An 18,679-nucleotide genomic window follows, 5' to 3' on the forward strand; every position below is an offset into this window, starting at 1 on the left:
TGGCGATAACAACCCTAAAGGATTAGTTTTTGAAATCCGATAGTTCTGATTTTTTGCAGACTTGTTTGTGATGTTAGCCTAATGGATAATCCAAGTTTGTGACCTCGGGCGCCGAACACAACTTTGTCAAAAATTTAAAAAACCTCGAAAAAATCGGCTTTTTTCTCCCGATAATAACCCTAAAGAACTAGTTTTTGAAATGCAGTAGATCTGATTTTTTGCAGACTTGTTTGTGATATTGGCTTAATGAATAATCCAAGTTTGTGACCTCGGGCGCCTAACGCAATTTTATAAAAAATCGAAAAAACCTCGAAAAATTGGGTTTTTTCTTCAATTTTGGCGATAATAACCCTAAAGCACTAGTTTTGGAAATCCGGTAGTCCTGATTTTTTGCAGCCTTGTTTGTGATATTGGCCTAATAAATAATCCAAGTTTGTGACCTCGGGCGCCTAACGCAACTTTGTCAAAAATCGAAAAAGCCGCGAAAAATCGGGTTTTATCACCAATTTTGGCGATAATAACCCTAAAATACTAGTTTTTGAAATCCGGTAGTTGATGTTGGCCTAATGAATAATCCATTTTTTTTCCTTTCAGTTGTTGACTGGCCGGCTGCCCATAACGTGAGTGCCGTTTGAACTCAAAATCTACAGAATGTCTGATCTCAGTCCCAGCCTGGGTTTGTGTTTTATATGTAAGGAGACTTTACGTGAGGGTCAAGCAAGCCTAGTGAAGGGAAGAGGTATAAAAACCCTTCTTGCGTCGAGTATTTCCCTCAAGAACATAGAAAATCAGCGTTTATTGAAGAGCGTAAATGAGATATATGTGCACAGTGCTTGTCAGATGAAATACAACAATCCGAAGTTGATCAAAGCAGCTGTTAGTAGTGGAAAATCAAATATTACGCCATCAAGGGCCACGAGATCAGTCTCTGAGCAGTTCAATTTCAGAGAACACTGTTGTCTATGTGGAGACAAAATAACTGAAGAGTTCCTTGTGGCAGAAAGGAAGAAGAAGAAAAACGGAACAATGTCATTACTGCGGAAAATTTATCTCTCAGTGCAACAATCTTGAAAGCAGCTGAGAAACGTGGTGATGAATGGGCTCTTAAAATAAAAGACCGAATATGTGAGAACACATATTTGGTAACCTTTGATGCCAGATATCATCGGTTTTGCCAAACAAAGCTCTACCAGGCACCACTAACTGGAAAGTCCAGGGAAAATCGTCAGCATCCCACAGTTGATAAGGCCATGGAAAAGATTTATTCATTTCTGGAAGAGAACGCTGAGGAGTGTCAGTTATCTCTAAATGAACTCATGAACCAGATAGAAGGAGAAAAACCTCAATTCCTAGTTCATTCTTCACCGTTACACATCATCGTTCACACTTCTTATTTCTTTTTTAACATCCCATCATGAAAAGTTTCGATGGTATGATCAGGGTCAAAATTAAATTAATCAGAAAGACAGAATTGCAAAAAAATGCGAAGTTCTAAAAAAATGATAAACTTTGAAAGGCTTCATCTCGGAAACTGTTAGGTGTACAGAGATAGTTTTAGTATCATATTGTAGCAAATTTAGTCTACTTTAAAAACTTACAAGGCAAGTTTTTTCAAAAACTAGTCCTGCAGGGTTTTAATCGCCAAAATTTAAAAAACCCCGGTTTTTTCGATTTTAGACAAACTTGCGCTCGGCGCTCGAGGTCACAAACTTGGATTATTCATTAAGCCAACATCATAAACAAGTCTGCAAAAAAATCAGAACTACCGGTTTTGACGCAGCTGTGATGTATAAAGTTACTGGACTATCTTGCAAATATGGCTTACTAATAAACCGTAAAATAAATGTTCAATAACAAAAAAAAGAACCTTCAGAGGATTCTTCAAAAATAACGATTTCAATCCATCATGGACTTCCACATTGTATAAAACACACGAGTTAGATTTTTCATAATACACTAAAAAAACGATGACCCATTCGTAAATGTTCGAAAAAAAATATACTTCTACTTTGTAACTTTTAGGCTTTTGGGGGATAAATGCTTACAATTTCTCCGGTTTCAAGCAGACACTCTCAACACTGTTAAGACATGCAACACATAATACCTAACGTACAAATAAATGAAGTATATTACTATCCAAGACACTCGGGACATATTCGTAGCCTCTGTAACATTAAATGATCCCAATTATTCTGCAGACAAAACACATCCCTGGTCCATATCCAGTAAGTTGTCACTTTTCAGTTTATCTCCAACGTATCCCGAAAGTTTAATTCATTCCCCGCCGATACGAAATTATGCCAGAACGAATGGAATATTTTCAAGGACATGTGCTCGAAGATGTCAACAATTTTTTAATGTTTCACTACCACAAAAACATTCGCGGAGGAATAATGCTTTTTTTTTCAACTGAGCCTAAACATGAACACAACAATAAGAGTGGAAACAAACTGAAAATCATTACATTTATTGTCATGTTTATTGAAAGATAACCAGTAACATAAAAACTTAATTCCCGTTCTTTAGTTTTTACTTGTTAGTAATTGCTGGAGTCCATGTTGGCATACGAAAGAACGGACACTGTTGGTAAAATTGGTTGAGTTGGATTATAGGGTATCACTCTGTGTTTGTGAAGAAGGCGTTTTCAGAAGATGTATTTCAAAAACTGATAAAAATGTCGAAAGAATTCTTAATCTTCTGCAGTAAGATAGATGATAACGGTTGAAACATAATTTTGTTTTTTAAAGAGAAAGGAAGAGACATGATATCACTGTTACTGATTCAAGGCGGGTTAGCTGTCCTTGTTAATTTTTCACTGCCTGAACCACTGTGCATGCTATTTTTGACGAGTGCATTGGATTGGGATGTGGGGGTTGAGCAAACCGGCCATCGGATGCCTGCTTCCACGTAGACCGGCTGGATACGGAAATGACAGAATCACTTGTAGTTCTGTTATTCCCGAACTGAATGGCATCCCAAAGATGGCTTAATCCTAAGGTGCTTGTATTGTATTCCTGCTGAGAGGATGAATGACACTGATCCTATCAGCTGTCTCGTCGTAGCATCGCCTTGTCACGTTAATGCGGGGCACTGCCGTAATTGACGTTCTTTCCTTAGCTACTCGTGGGACTTTTATGGGCAGAGTAAACTTAAAAATTCTTTCTGGCGCTGAGTCTATAGAGGAGATGGATGTCAAGCGTATGACCTGAACTGACCTCCCTGTAAATTTATATCAGGAGCGAGTCTACAGAGGTAATGGATGTCGAGTTTACGACTCCAACTGACCTCCCTGTAAATTTAGTTCAGGAGCGAGTCTACAGAGGAGATGGATGTCGAGTTTACGACTCCAACTGACCTCCCTGTAAATTTAGTTCAGGAGCGAGTCTACAGAGGAGATAGATGTCGATTTAACGACTCCAACTGACCTCCCTGTAAATTTAGTTCAGGAGCGAGAGCTTCTCAACTCCCCAACTCCTGATCCAATAACTGAACCTAAAAAAAAGTTTAGTCACAGTATTTTGTATACAGTAATTTCATAAAGGCTGATTTGTGGTTTGAATTTTCCTACGCGCAGACCCACGCGTCGATGTCTTAGGTCTGCGCAAACGACGAGTTTAAGACAGGCATGCAATCAAAGCGTTTAAACACTGCTCAACATAACAAATATTCATATAAACTGCTCAAAAAAATACAGTCGATGAAAACCATGTTGGGCACCTAAGAAAATTGTACAAATGATAATTTTGCATTTGTGTAATATTCAAGTAACCCAGATCATTTCGACAATGATGAACTATGTTTCAAGTAGATTTTAAAAATTCATGGGATCGGATGTGACAAAATATACTTTAATTTCAACAAGAAAAAAGACAAGATGAAGAACGAGTTTTGTTATTCATGAACCATGGTACTGTGCAAGAGCTCTCTAGGAGGAATAACGAGTCCCTGTGTGTATACAACCGTGATAGCATGGTCTGCACTGATGAGGAACACTTCAAAACGGTTCGCAGTTGGTTCCTTGTTCGAATCAGGCGAAGTCCCACTATTTGTCCTAGAGAGCTCTTGCAAAGTTGTTTCTTCAAAGTGATAATCTTTGCAATTATGTCTGAGGCGACTTGGATTCCGAAAGGTTAACAGTCGTAAGGTATTTTTGATAGTCAAATTTACATTATATAAGTTGCTGACTAATAGGACATGTTTCATTTAGAATAACTGTTTTTAATCTACGCAGCAACTTTTCGGGGTTGATTAGACATCTAGACTTGTATAGATTCAAATATCAACATTTGTCAATATATGTCGAGTTATTAGCTAAAGAAGTAGTTGTTTTCTGTCGGAAAACATATATAATGGTATAGTCAAAATGCATTTGGACTTGTCAGTGATTTTATTATCAATTTTTACTTGAATAAAAGCTGGAAGCAGCAAAACAACCTATTATCTTACAGTGTAAATAATTCATAACTTCCGACTCCGAAAACTCTCACATACATTTATAGTTAGTACATACATACAAAAAAATTATTTTTGTATGATTGAACACTACATACTTAATTACTTTTTTACTTCTTCAAGTCCTGAATAGTAACTACATAATTCAGAAAGAATAGGCTCTACAGATTCCTTAATCTTGAGTGATGAATTCGATTAGGAATATTTTTAATAATTGGTCCTTAATATAATCGAATCGGCAAACTCGTCCGCCATCTTGAATTCTCCAATCAATAAATGAATATGCTATATTTGGCCCCAAAAATCACTACAAAGAAATTTCGCATGGATTCGTACCATGGTTCATGAATAACAAAACACGTTCTTTATCTTGTCTTTTTTCTTGTTGAAATGAAAATATATTTTGTCACACTCGAATATGAACATCTGCCGATTCCATGAATTTTTAAAATTTACTTGAAACTTAGTTCATCATTGCCCAAATGATCTGGGTCACTTCAATATTACACAAATGCAAAATTATCATTTGTACAATTTTCTCAGGTGCCCAACATGGTTTTCATAGACTGTTTTTTTTTGAGCAGTTTATATGAATAGTTGTTATGTTGAGCAGTATATACACGCTTTGGTTGAGATTGTAGTAGGGAGAAATGTCATTAGTGTCAAATACGTCATCATTATAAAAAATGAAACTCCTGGACACCGACATCAAAGGGACCGACGCTGAGTGAAACTACTGTATACAGAAATACTGTGGTTAGTGGTACAGCCAGGAAACGACTGAGTCGTCTCGTCAAGAGCGGGGTACCTTATTCCAAATTCTTGAGCGGCGTACGCAGAATCTGTCTCAGGTGGGGGAACACACCCGCACGAGCAGGTTAGCAAACGTTTGCGCTCAAGTGATGATTCACCAAAACTAGAGGCGAAAAACCCTGCACGGTTGAATCTAAGGCATCGTCAGGTGTAGCTGAAAAAACCCTCTTATGAGAAGGTTGTCGCGGGTATTAAGGTGGGAATATTGCACCTTGACTATCCAACTGCGACAGTAACGATGAGACAGCAGTGCATATACTTTGTGCCTGCCCCGCTGGGGACCGAATCAGGTTTTAAGAGTTGAGCAGAGCCGTACTCTTATCATCTGACTTGAAAGACCACTCACCATATAAACTAATCGGCTTCGTTAAGAAGCTGGGTTTATTTGGTCGAGTGTAAATAAGTGTGAGCCACAATAAACCCTTGCGGGTTGCGGTGGAGGACTTTGGACCTAACCTAGCCTAACCTACTGATTCAAGATCAGTCGTGAATACAAACATCTGGAATATTACTGGAGTTTTTTTCCCAATACCAAATCGTTATTTTAATCTTCCTCTTGAAGATCGAAATACGTGTCGAGGTGTTAAAATAACGATTTGGTGTTGGGAAAAAACTCCAGTAATATTCATTGCTTCCCAACAGTGCCTCATAACTAAAATCTGGATTGATTCAAATTGTCTCAATCTGAATGAATGAATAAACAAAGTCAGTTTAAATATTGGCTGAACGTTTAAAAGATTGTTCAGTTCAAACAAATTTACTATATGTTCCAGAAAAACAAATGAAAATACAGCTTGTCAAATCTAGGAAGAGACTTGAGAATGTTCGCTCTCATAGTTTTCTAACGTACGCACATCTAGGGGGCGTGACCATAACGGAATTCAGAAAGCTCTTCCTACATTTGACAAGCTGTACCCTTTACTGCTCAATTTTGTAATGCTGTTCAAGGATCTAGAATAGATAGCTGTTCTATGAATTGTGAACAAATACTGCATCAATATTACTACAAAAATATACAATGTCACCATCGTAGTTGCTGATGATGCTAATTAAAATATGGTCGTTTCAAAAGTTTTTTCCGCTTGTATGTCATGTGTTTTTGAAGCTCCATATCTCAATAAATATATACTCTACTGTACTCTATACATTGATGCTGTTAATTTCTTCCCCAAATTTTAATGTTTTGCGTCTTTTCAGCCTATTATTATAGCGTATAGAGATTTTCGGACGTTTCTTTACGAATTCAAATTGAACAGAAGCGCTGCCGAAACAACCCGAAAAATTAACCAGGTATTTGGTAATTATAGTGTTAATGAACGCACTGTTCGACGTTGGTTCGCGAAATTTCGTTCCGGAGGTTATAGCCTCGAAGATGAGTAACGAAATGGTCAACCTACAGTAATCCAGGACGAGGTGGATCCTGGTGGAGGCTGACACACCACAAACGTTGCGTAGGATGGCGAAAGAACTGGGCTCCCATCCTTTTTTGAGGAAATCGACAGGATGCACCAAAAATTGAGTCAGCTCAGTCAGCTTCTGCCGGCATTGGACCACAGAAAAAGTCCGACCTTGCTCCACGACGCACGTTTCATAAATCACCGGCCGAAAATGAAACGAATTGAGTGTCGAAGTTCTGCCTCACCCACCATACTACCCAGATCTCTTGCCAATTGACTATCATCTTTTCCACTATTACAATAACTGTCTCACCGGTAGAACCTTAGCCAATAAGGAACAGGCCAAAATGGCCTTCGTCGACTTTATCGCATCTTGAGCATCCAATTATTATACTGACGGATGTAATTGACTTGTGTTACGTTGGCAAAAAAGGCAATGAAAAAGTATTCAATGTTTTTTCGTTAACCTCGTGGCGCACCCTTATGAAGGACAACTCTCAAAAGTCGAAACTGGTGCGAGCTAAGGACTAACGAGGTCGTATCTTTTAAGTGTGAATCCTATCAATTAAAAGTAGACTCATAAAAACGAAGAAAACTTTTGAAACAACCTAATATTATTCAGATTAAAATATTAAAAAACTTATCTACTCAATTTTCACAACTCGAACATCTTTGTACTTTCACAACAATTTGCAAATTGACTGCTTAATGAAATGTTAAGAAGTGAGTTTATCTCAACGAAACAATTAAAAAAGTATAATCCAACAAACTTTTTGCATTTCAGCGTCATGTCCATGTAATCGATGAGGCATTCAAATCATTACAGATTCGGCTGAGATGTTTAATATCGGTGGGCATTCTTGTGAAGGTTGATGTAAACCATTGATAAAATTAGACTTCTGTTTGTTCATAATATAAAATATCTATTCAACCGCAGCTAAACTATGGCTCACCTGTTAATAATGTTTCAGATATTAAAAATACTCTCAAGAATATTAATGTTGTGTTGTGTCGTGCTTGTGTACTGAATGACCATATTTATTTTGAAATACTTTCATTATATCTTGCTAATCACCAGTATCAGTGTGCGAAAGTTGATTCAAGAAATGTTTTTGTATTGTCATCTTCCTATTTTCAAGATGAGATTAGCTTTTTCAGACGTCAAAAAGTAGGTTTCTCCGAATTAATTTATCCCATTTCTAGATATCCATCCAAAAATCAGTTTTCCAGACGTCACAGTAGCATCTATGAATAGTTTTGGGAGAGCGACATAAATGAAAAACCCTTTAAATTCACTCCGGTAACCAGGCCGGAGCAAATGTATCGAATAAATGTCAGTTCTTTGCAATGAGAAACAACAAAAGTTTAGCTAGACCCTCATCAGCACATAATATACCAAAAAACCTTTCGTCGTCACGGACTCCAGCGTTTTTCATGTTAAAAACTTTCTACGTTTGGGGCAACGAAAGATTACACATGCGTCATCAATGGAAAACGCGACAGAACGTATACTTTTAGCATCTTTTTCTTCTAAGATTGAAACACAGTTGAGGTTTGCTTTCGATCGGCGGATGCCCTTGTTTGGGAGCCAGTTTGCACTAGATACATCGAAGAGAGATAGCTATACAAACGAGAGTCGTCGGTAACTTCTTAGATGTTGACACCAGTTGATGACAAATTATTATCGTTTCACAATCTGAAGTAACCACAAATTGATGAAGCATGTATAATTGTTTGTGGCCTCAACCGTACATCCCCGTAATCAAAAGAACGAATCCACCCTTTAAAAAAACTCGCAGAATTACCGAACATGGACCAGTTCTCAGGACGAAACATGTAATCGTACCCCCATTCCTGAGTGAAAATACTCTAACCTTGTCTGTGTGTCAACGGTACAGTAATGTCGTTACAAAAGTCTCTGTTATTACAACAAGCGGTAGATATTGCGGAATACTCGGGATTATTTTCTACGTCGTATTTGCTTTCATTGCAATATTGCTCTGTTCTATTAGCGTACATGAACAGTTCGGGGATCATAGGTTTGTCGTAGCATCTATAACAAATCTAGCGGTGAGAAAATACGAAGACGATTAGTTATTATTACAACTAGCTTAAAGTGATGGAATATGTTGCGGTTAGTATTTGCGAACCAGCCTTCTATTCGCTGTATACCTGGCGGTGAAATTTAGAATGAGGAATGTTCCTCCTGACGAAAATAAAGTAGTTTTCATAAAAGAGCTCTAAAACAACGCATCTTAAACTTATCATTTCAACCTTTTTCTTTAAAAAATTATTTAAATACTTAAAAAAGAGGAGTGGAATAATGTATTCAACATTTAAAGGGATTCGTTTCTATTTTACCATTTGGCAACATCGGTTATAGCTAATAAAGGACAATGAATCTGTTACCTGTATAAGACAAACAAAGATGACATATTTCAGAGGCGTCCTGTTCTGTTTACTTATGTTCCGAGACATTCTGTGACATATGACATTTTGTGCACCTAACCTACCTTCCTCTATATGAATAAATTACAAAACAACTGTTGTTTATATGGCTTGTGGAGGTGGCATTGAACTATAATTTATATTTTGCCTTAATTGTTGATCCATAAAGATACTTTTCCTTTTTTAAAGTAGAATATCTAGGTACGTATAAATTATTTCAACTTGATATAGGCGATGTTGCCAATATGTGAATCAAAAACAAATCCCTTTAAAAATTAAAACCCAACATCTGAAACATCAATATGAATACTTTTCGAAGTGAATTTGAGAAACTCATGAATTAAACTCAACTTTATTTTGTTCAAACTTGCATTTGCTGTAATAACCCAAATTGAGGAAAATTCCCCATTAGAGGACAAACCAAATATTTCAGAACAGGCTCGGGTTACGTCGATCATGATTTAGTTTGGAAATCTTGATTGCAGCACGTAAACTAAAAAATAAATTCACTTCTGATCTTGATAAGATCCTTTTTGGTATAAGATTGCATAGGTGTATTGGTCTATCCCTTACTGACACTTTACAATCTTGCAGTTAAAAATGATCATTTTCCTAAATTATGGAGTTTGTCCCATTTTTAAGTCTGGAGATCCATCTGAATTCGGAATTATCGTCCTATCTCAATCCCATCGAACTTTGCAAAACTTCTCGAAATTGTCATCTATAATTGCGTACATTCCTCAGTTCGTAATATCATATCTCCGCAACAACATGGATTTATGGTAAAAACAGATCCACTATAACAAATTTAATTGTATTGACCAAAAATGTTAGCGATGTCTTAGATAATCATGGTAAAGCTGATGTGACATACTGATTTTGCTAAAGCATTTGATCGACTTGATCACATGATCCTTCTACAAAAACTCCACCAATTTGGTTTCCATAATTCTGCAGTACTTTTCATTAAATCCTACTTACTTCAACGCGAACAGTTTATGTCTTATAACGGCTATGATTCTTTTTAGTACACTCCTTCATCTGGAGTACCTCAGGGCTCGAATCTCGGACCAGTTCTGTTCTTATTATTTATTAATGACCTTAGTAATTATGTCGATTTCAATAAGTTATTTTTTGCAGATGATTTGAAATACATTGCAACGACAGTTAGAAAATATAACAAACTTGGTATGAACTTAAACTATACCTCAATGCATCCAAATGTAAAGTAGTGTCTTATAGAATGTCAGTCATCGAGTACAATTATCGAGTAGATACCATTTCATTGTAACGAAGAAACTCAATTAAAGATCTTGGTGTATGTTTTGATCAAAATTTGTCTTTTTCCAACCACATTAAATCTGAAGTTAGTGAAGCATTGAGAGTTTATGGCTTTATAGTTCTCAATTGTATATCTTTTTCAAACATATCTGCTCTATTTACTTTTTATGCAGCCTACGTAAGGTCAAAATTAGAATATGGCTCTGTTCTATGGTCTCCATTCTACAATTGCTATAATACATTAATTGAAAAAGTTCAACGTCGTTTCCTTAAGTTTATTTACTTCAAATATTATGGTATCTATCCTGATAGAGGTATTCCATATGAATCTCTTACCATAAAATTCAATATGGAAAGTCTTGAATTACGCAGAAAACTTGCTGGAATAATTTTTCTGTATAAATTACTTCCCAACAATGTGGATGCTTTGGAGGTGTTATCTTTTACAAATTTCTGTGTGCCTCATTTTAGAACTAGAAGTACGATAACTTTTTACAGCCGACTGGCCAGAACCAATTTGTATCTCAAGTCACCTATCTTTAGCATTTGTAATTATTTCAATTTAATTTCAAATTTGTGTGATATCAATTTTGATTCCCTAAAATATATTGTTGACATTACATCTCAGTATTTCATAGAGAATTATTAATTTTCTGTTCTTTTTTTTAAATTTCATTTTATTATATTGTTATTCATTTTCTCAAATTGTAACTTTGGTAATTATAAAGATCCCTGTAAATGGATTTTTAACTGTTGCGCCGTTATTATTATTATTATATTATTGTTATTATTATTATTAGCATTTTGTGCACTTTTGAGATGTTTTTTGTCAATATTTTGGTTGGTTTCAGGGTTATGCCGTGGTCTTTTTTGGTTATAATCTCCAAAATTTTCTCCTGTAACTGTGACCACCCCTACGAACGACAACTCTCAAAAGTCGAAACTTGTGTGAGCCAAGGATTAACGAGGTCTTACCTTTTAACGTGTGATTTCTAGCACGGGTTGGACGATAGGAAGTGAAAATCGATCGTTCGGCCTTGCGGTTTGAACCACCGGTCGATTGAGTGAGTGGAGCAAACCACCCACGTCAACCCCACCGGCTCACCGTCCACCAAAGCAATTCCCAAAACAGTTGGTCATTATTTTAATTGTTTCTGAAAGTACACAGCCATAAAGTTGAATTTGAGAAAGTCCATAGATTGAAGTTACTTAATTTTCCCGAACAAAACTGAATAATTATGTCATGCATTATGTAGGTTCAAAGCGACTTATTCTAATGATGTTTGTCTATTACGAGTATTATGTATTCCTAGAATGGTCGAGCAAATAAATGAATGAATAATTGATTATTCTATTCCACTCTAATCCACTAGCAACTTCGGTCTATCTTTATTTCATGAATCACTGAAAACTCGAAGTGGTTTTGTTGTTTTTACAATGATTTTAGTGATTGAATTATTTAAGCCTGAAGTTCGCTCGAGGATTTCTTCAATGGTATATCTTCAATTAGTAAAATTTTAGTTAAAATTGAAACAATGTTTCAACTTGATCGAAATAGGAATTGGCGATAAAGTCAAATTTCGAATAAAGCCATCAATAAAAAACCTATAAGATGAGAACTTCACTTGTCACCTGTATACAGGGTGTAACTGAATAAGTGTAAAACATTTAAGGAGGTGATTCCTCATCGAAAAAAAGATAAGGATCTTTCATATAAAGAAACTTCATTGGAGCATCCCTTGTTAAGATACAGCCCCTTAAAGGGGGTACATAACATTTGTATAACAATTTTTTTCACAAGCACTGAAAAAGTTACAATATTGAAATTAACCTGACATTTTGTACTACCAAAAAGACACTTACTTAGCCAGTAATTTATTTGGTTCACCCCGTGGTTGTAAGGGGTGGAAAACTCAACCCCTAAAATTTATTTCCAATGTAACTTTTTGGTCTGCACTGTACTAAATTTAATTCAAAATACTTATATACAGATAAATAAAATGTTCTCAAACTTGACATATTTCATTATGAATAAATTCTTTCTATTTATAAATATGGAGGAAGTGTGGGCACGAAAGAGAGGTATATAACATCTGTTTGGCTTAGGGTTGGTAAGGGCGCGACACTAAGCCACCCTTGGATATTTTACAGAGTGAAACGAAATGTCATGATGGCGATATAAACGTTGCCAGCTCTTTCTCTCTTCGAATGAATTTTGGAAAGTTTCGAAAACCAATCCGGATTGCGGATTCATATATTCTTGTGAATCAACAATACAAGCAAACGATGAAAGGAAAAGCGACATAGACGTAGCGTTAACGATTGCAGTGTTTTCGATCAGAAACAAGTATTTGACACTGTGATAAAATGTTTTTGAAAAAAATTGTATTATAATGGAATGAGGGGGCAAGTTATCGATTAGATCAGTAGAAGGTAGAGATGATGAAAAATTGTCACAATTTTAATTATCAACATCTATTCTCTGACGATATGAGAATATGTAAAAAAATCTGGAGGTCGCTGTTGAAAGATCGGATTTTAGGTATTCAAATATCACAATATTAAAAAATGCGCAAGCGTTAGAAACACAAGACTGGATACCAGTTGAAAACCAGATTTATACTATCTGACCACGGAGCATACTTTCAAAATAGTGAATAATTATTTAGCAAGATATTTGAATACGTATTTACACACATCGGAAAAGTGTAGGGATATTTTTATAACATACTAAATATCATAAAAATAAATGCATGAGGTCGTTTAATTTCGATGAAATTGGTACACTCGACCACCCTGTAGATTTCTATGGGTTGAACAAAGCCTGCAAAAACGGTAACTAATCTTTTATCAAGTTTTTTACAAACTGTAGGTTTTCGGCTAAAATGAATAATCTGAAAGTGTCGAGTTTGTACATTCTATGCAGTTCTTGCTCAGCAATTAAACTGGAAATATTGTGGTTCAACATGGAACGCCATAACTTACCATTGGCTGAGATGAATAGAGCTGTAGGGCTTCTTCAAGGTGGCATGCGACAAAATGATGTAGCTCTTCGTTTGGGGGTCTCCCAAAGTGTTATCAGTCGATTGTGGCGGCGTTTCCGTGAAACTGGTAGTCCAGCCGAACAACATCCAGGGCGAGGACGCGCTACAACTGCAGTTCAAGACCGATTTTTGGTCTTAACCGCAAGAAGACAACCGACAATCACAGCACCTGAGTTGGTTAACGTGTTGCAGCAGACGCACCAGGTAACCATTGGTCGTGATACTGTCAGAAATCGACTGCATGAAGCAGATCTCCACAACAAAAGGCCACTTAGATGTCCACCTTTGTCGAGAGACAATCGCGGTAGAAGATTAGAGTGGTGTCAAGAACATCAAAACTGGGATGCAAATGATTGGGCCACAGTTTTGTTCACAGACGAATCCAGATTTGGATTTCATCCAGATTCTCGTCGAGTAAGACTGTGGAGACGACCTGGAAATAATGAACGTTTGAGACACGTCCAGGAAGTCCCCACATACAGAGGTGGTATAGTAATGCTATGGGGCGGAATCATGATCGGCGGCAGAATCGATCTCGTTTTTCCAAATCGCTCCCTCACAGCTCGACAGTACCTCGACACCATTCTTCTACCTATCGTCCGTCCGTTTGCTGGTGCTGTTGGTGAAAACTTCCACCTAATGCACGATAATGCTCGTTCACATGTCGCGCGTCTAGTGACTGACTGGCTCACCAACGAAGGAGTTGATGTATTGCCATGGCCAGCACAATCACCGGACCTGAATCCCATCGAGCATGTGTGGGACATGCTTCAACGAAAAATTACTCCGCATATGGGGAACATTCACACAACGTTTCAATTGAGAGAGCTTTTAATCGCTGAATGGGCAAATTTACCTCAACAAGACATTGACAATCTCATTTTGTCGATGCACGATAGATGTAGGGCCGGCCGTAATAAACCAGCGTGGAGGCCATACTTTGTACTGATTCCATTTTTTTTGTATTATGATTTTTTTTCGGGGTGCCAAAGAAGAGCCATATTTTCTTTTAGTTTTGCTTATATGCGCACTCAGTATTTTTGACCATTTAATAAATTTTGTTGTAAGTTACATTCATTTAATAATCACCCGTCAACTTTTTTTTCCCTGAAGCGATCTAAAAAAAAATTATTGCCATTTTTAAAAATATCCCTAGACTTTTCCGATGTGTATAGTTTATAATGTTAGTAGCTACTATATAAAAATGGGATATAGTGATCACCAGGGAAAGCAAAGTATAAATATTTGATTTTTTTTAATTCGTAGGCAAAATTTATAAATACACGTTTCTGATTAATTGAACTCTTCAGTGGTAACTTTTCAGTATGCTCTTCATTACGCTCCAGCAGATTCTCTATTGATTTAGTTTTGTTTATTTTTCTGATTGTGGATTATATGCCCAGAAAAAAACAGTAAAAAAAGTATCGAGTCCTCCACAAAAAAGTCTTTCAGAAAATATAACTTTATTGAAGTTTTTCAAAATGTCAATAGTTTAGCTGTAAAAAATGCTCCTATCGAAAAATTAAAAATGCTATTTAATTAAACATAGGCATATACATTTCTAGACAATTCAAGTATTCATTTATTAATTACACATGTAGACCCATTTGAGTATCTTTTGTGGTATAATTTACGTTACTGCTTTTATTTATATCATCTGAAAAATAAATAATCCACTTTTAATAGATTATTATTTCTACATAGCATACTTCACAACTAAAGAACAATGTCAAGTCAAAACAATATTCAGTTAAATTCAGGCACATATGAAGATCAAAATTTTGGTGTGAAAATTGAAATATATCAGTAATGAATGAGTATACTACAAAAATCATCATTTTTATTTATGCCAGATATTTTCGAATTATGTACCTTCATATGTTTCTTCATCTCAGGTTGCTTATTTTGTCTAACTTCGAATTTAATGAAAATAAATATTTTATCTTTTCTCAAACTAATAATAATCTTTGACGTGTGTATTACATCTGTAACAAAACAAAACAGATGTGTTGACAATAATAATAGTATTCCGCAAATTCCTTTTTCCCATAAAAATAATTTCACCCGATTTCATGGTAAACTAACCCGCAACGTCTCGTGACTATTTTCAGCAAATCGTAAAGTAAATAAAAGTACATACTAATAGTAAAATGTAATCCGTTAATAGAAACAGATATATATGCCTTTCGACAACACATTTACGATAGTTGAAATCTCTATCAGTTACACCCGCAACATATTCCATCAAACAAAAAAGAGGTAACTAAAAACACGAATATGAAACATGCTGTAAAAAAAACTGCCACCTAGAACCAACAATAAATAATATATACAATATTTACAGTTATAAAATCAAACCGACTCGAGAGATAAAGTTCAAGGTCTTCCACAAAATAATATTATACAATACTGATAGCCAAGTAGGTATATTTGAATTGGAAGAGCGATGACATAATGAAGTCGGATGAATTTTTTTCATTACCATTCATTTTCATTTTACTTTGGAAGTGTCTAACATTCCTGAAGGCGTTACAGAAAGTTGGAGAGGTATGCCAGAGGAGTTAGTTGATTTGCACTAGTGAAGGGTTTGCAGCAAAATCTGACCTTTAGGGAAGAGCATGAGTGGGGTACACAGGGAACTGACGTCATATGCGATAAACAAAGTTGGGAACATTCTCTCACCAATGTTGGTTCAACTTCAATGTACTACATACAAAAAGTGTAGATCACAAATATTCTTATTTCGTATAGACAAATGCATGGATTTTCACTGAAAAGAATAGACTTATTATAATGTCTATATTGTTTTAAAATATGCACCAAGTACAACTGTAGTAACCATTTTATAGCGATTTCTTGTTATACGTTTTATCTAATTCTGATTTTCTAAAAACTAAACCCACCAAAAAGATATTTGTACCGATAATGCAGCACTGAAAACTCACTATAAATTGGAGGGAAAATAAAAGTCAATGAATGTAACTTTTGATTCCATTTTCAACTCCTTCAACAACAAGAATGTAATTTGACGATTGCCTTCATTTCCTATGTTGGGCTTCAAACCAGTAAAATTGATTTTGCCCTTCGTTCAACGTTTTAATTGAATGTTTTTTATGATAAGCGGAAATCTAAATTTTTTTCGTAAAAAAAGTATTGTGAAAACGAAAATATGATTACTGTTCACAACAAAGTGATGACATATATAATTTTGCGCTCTTTTAGGGTTAAGTGGAAGAACAGTTCAGTTGTTGAATTTATTCAGGAACTGAACTGAACTTCGCCCTTTATTTTCAAAAATTTTCTGTTGATGTATTTCCTCAATTTTGTTTTTTGTATATATTTTTCGAAAATAATAAATACGATTATTATTATTATTGACATGACATGACTCAATATGGGTTATTGGTTCTTAGCTTATTTTTCTACAAAGTCTAGTATCAAATTTTTCATCATTTGATATGATTGAAATAGAAACCATGTTATAAAGGGATGCTTCATCATTCCTATAGTTAGGCAGTCACATGTAATTACAGAAAAAACTGTCCACTGGAACTAAATTGAGAACAAGCTCGAATTTCTGTGAAGATTTCGTGGTAACAAATATGTGATTTGTTACTGTTTCATCCACCCACGGATTATTCGATGAATCGGGATCCTCTTAGTTTTTATAGTCGACAACATACCAACCGTCAATAAGGATCATTAGGATAACAATTACAGTGATTTATCTCTATGAATTCCATGAAATAGTTCTTGTTAGGAGAAGTATTCAGTAGTTTTCCTTCAATGATGAAATTTTATCAAATCAACGTGTCTACCGCGCAGACTCACCACAAAAAATATTGAAAAATAGAACGGTCCCTGTAAACAGAACCATTAATTGTTCCCATTTCATTATATGTATATTGATCGAGGCTGCAGAAGGAAAAAAAGAATGAAAAAAGAGTAAATTATTCAGGTATTTGATTTATCAAATTGAAATATGCAGTATTGAGGCCATCGACATCTCTTGTAGTGTTAACACTATCGCATTTGAGAATATATACAATTTTGTTCAATAGTCTTTTGGATAAATATGGTTGAACATCTAGAATAGTTGGATGACCATAATCCAATATTATCTTTTTCATGTTCAACGTGGGCTGTGGGTTTTTTCATATTCAGTTTCTCAGAGTCTTTCATGTGTTCTCAAACTAATCAATTGAAACCTTGAACAACATCAGAAATAAAAATACCGCTGGGTATGACAAGATTTCGGTAAAAATAATTTTGAATCTACCAGGCAATGCATTGGAAACTTTAATCTCATTAATGCCTCCTTCGAAACTGGCTCATTCCCTCCTTCTTTCAAGACTTCAATTGTTATTCCCCTACATAAAGGTGGTGATTTGCATAATCCCTCCAATCTGCGGCCCATTTCTCTAATTCCAACCTTGGCGAAAATTATTAAAAAATATTGAATGATTTCTTAAATTTGCATGAAATCATGAGTAATAACCAATTTGGGTTCCAGACGGAAAAAGATACAAGTGATGCAATATTCTCTTTCCTTTATAAACTTTATTCAGAAATAAATGCTGGTGAAGTGGCTGCCGCAATTTTCTGTGACCTTTCGAAGGCTTTTGATTGTAATGCATGAATTATTACTCAAAAAACTTCACCGGTATGGCTGCAGAGGGTTGACGTACAATTGGTTTGAATCGTACCTCTTAGGCCGAAGTCAAATAGTAAGAACATCGGAACTCTCAGAAAGCAGGGCAATCACATATGGTGTGCCACAGGGTTCTGTATCGGGTCCAGTTTTGTTTTTGTTGTATATTAATGATTTGACTATAATAGATATATCTGGCAGCTTTACTCTATTCGCGGAAGATACAACAATATTGTGGAAGGAAAAAACCCAGCAGAGCTACATAAAAAGATATCATCTGATTTAGAAAAGGTGAAAAATTGGTATGATGCTAATTTATTATCCTTGAATATCTCCAAAACAAATATAATAACATTTAAATGTCTGCTAAAAGAACTGTCAATAGACAATGATATCTTGGAAAACAAATTGAACACAAAATTTCTTGGTATCTATATTGATAATAGGCTCAAATTTGATGAACACGTCAGACAACTCAAGAGTAAAATTCCCTCCGGATGTTATGCAGTGAGGGTGGTTTCTAACGAGCTGGGTTTTCACACAGCAAAAAACGGTTTACTACGCATTTGAATCCCAAATAAGATATGGAATAC

The 18,679-nt window shown here is 35.6% G+C and overlaps 1 protein-coding gene across 7 annotated transcripts in view; it reads right to left on the minus strand.

Moving 5' to 3' along the window:
- Positions 1-18,679, minus strand: part of babo (TGF-beta receptor type-1 babo) — a 76,458-nt gene that overhangs the window by 14,104 nt on the left and 43,675 nt on the right. For 4 of the 7 annotated variants that reach the window (XM_074176922.1, XM_074176921.1, XM_074176926.1 and 1 more), the window contains one exon: positions 8,537-8,715. The exons of the other annotated variants lie outside the window; for them this stretch is intronic. In XM_074176922.1, the coding sequence (XP_074033023.1) occupies positions 8,537-8,715 (179 nt within the window). The remainder of the gene's footprint in view (positions 1-8,536; positions 8,716-18,679) is intronic. 7 annotated transcript variants of the gene reach the window in all.

The sequence above is a fragment of the Leptinotarsa decemlineata genome, unplaced genomic scaffold (assembly GCF_025532065.1).
Source record: "Leptinotarsa decemlineata unplaced genomic scaffold, Ldec_3_MD MMD2_tig00002082_RagTag_RagTag, whole genome shotgun sequence".
Taxonomy (NCBI): domain Eukaryota; kingdom Metazoa; phylum Arthropoda; class Insecta; order Coleoptera; family Chrysomelidae; genus Leptinotarsa; species Leptinotarsa decemlineata.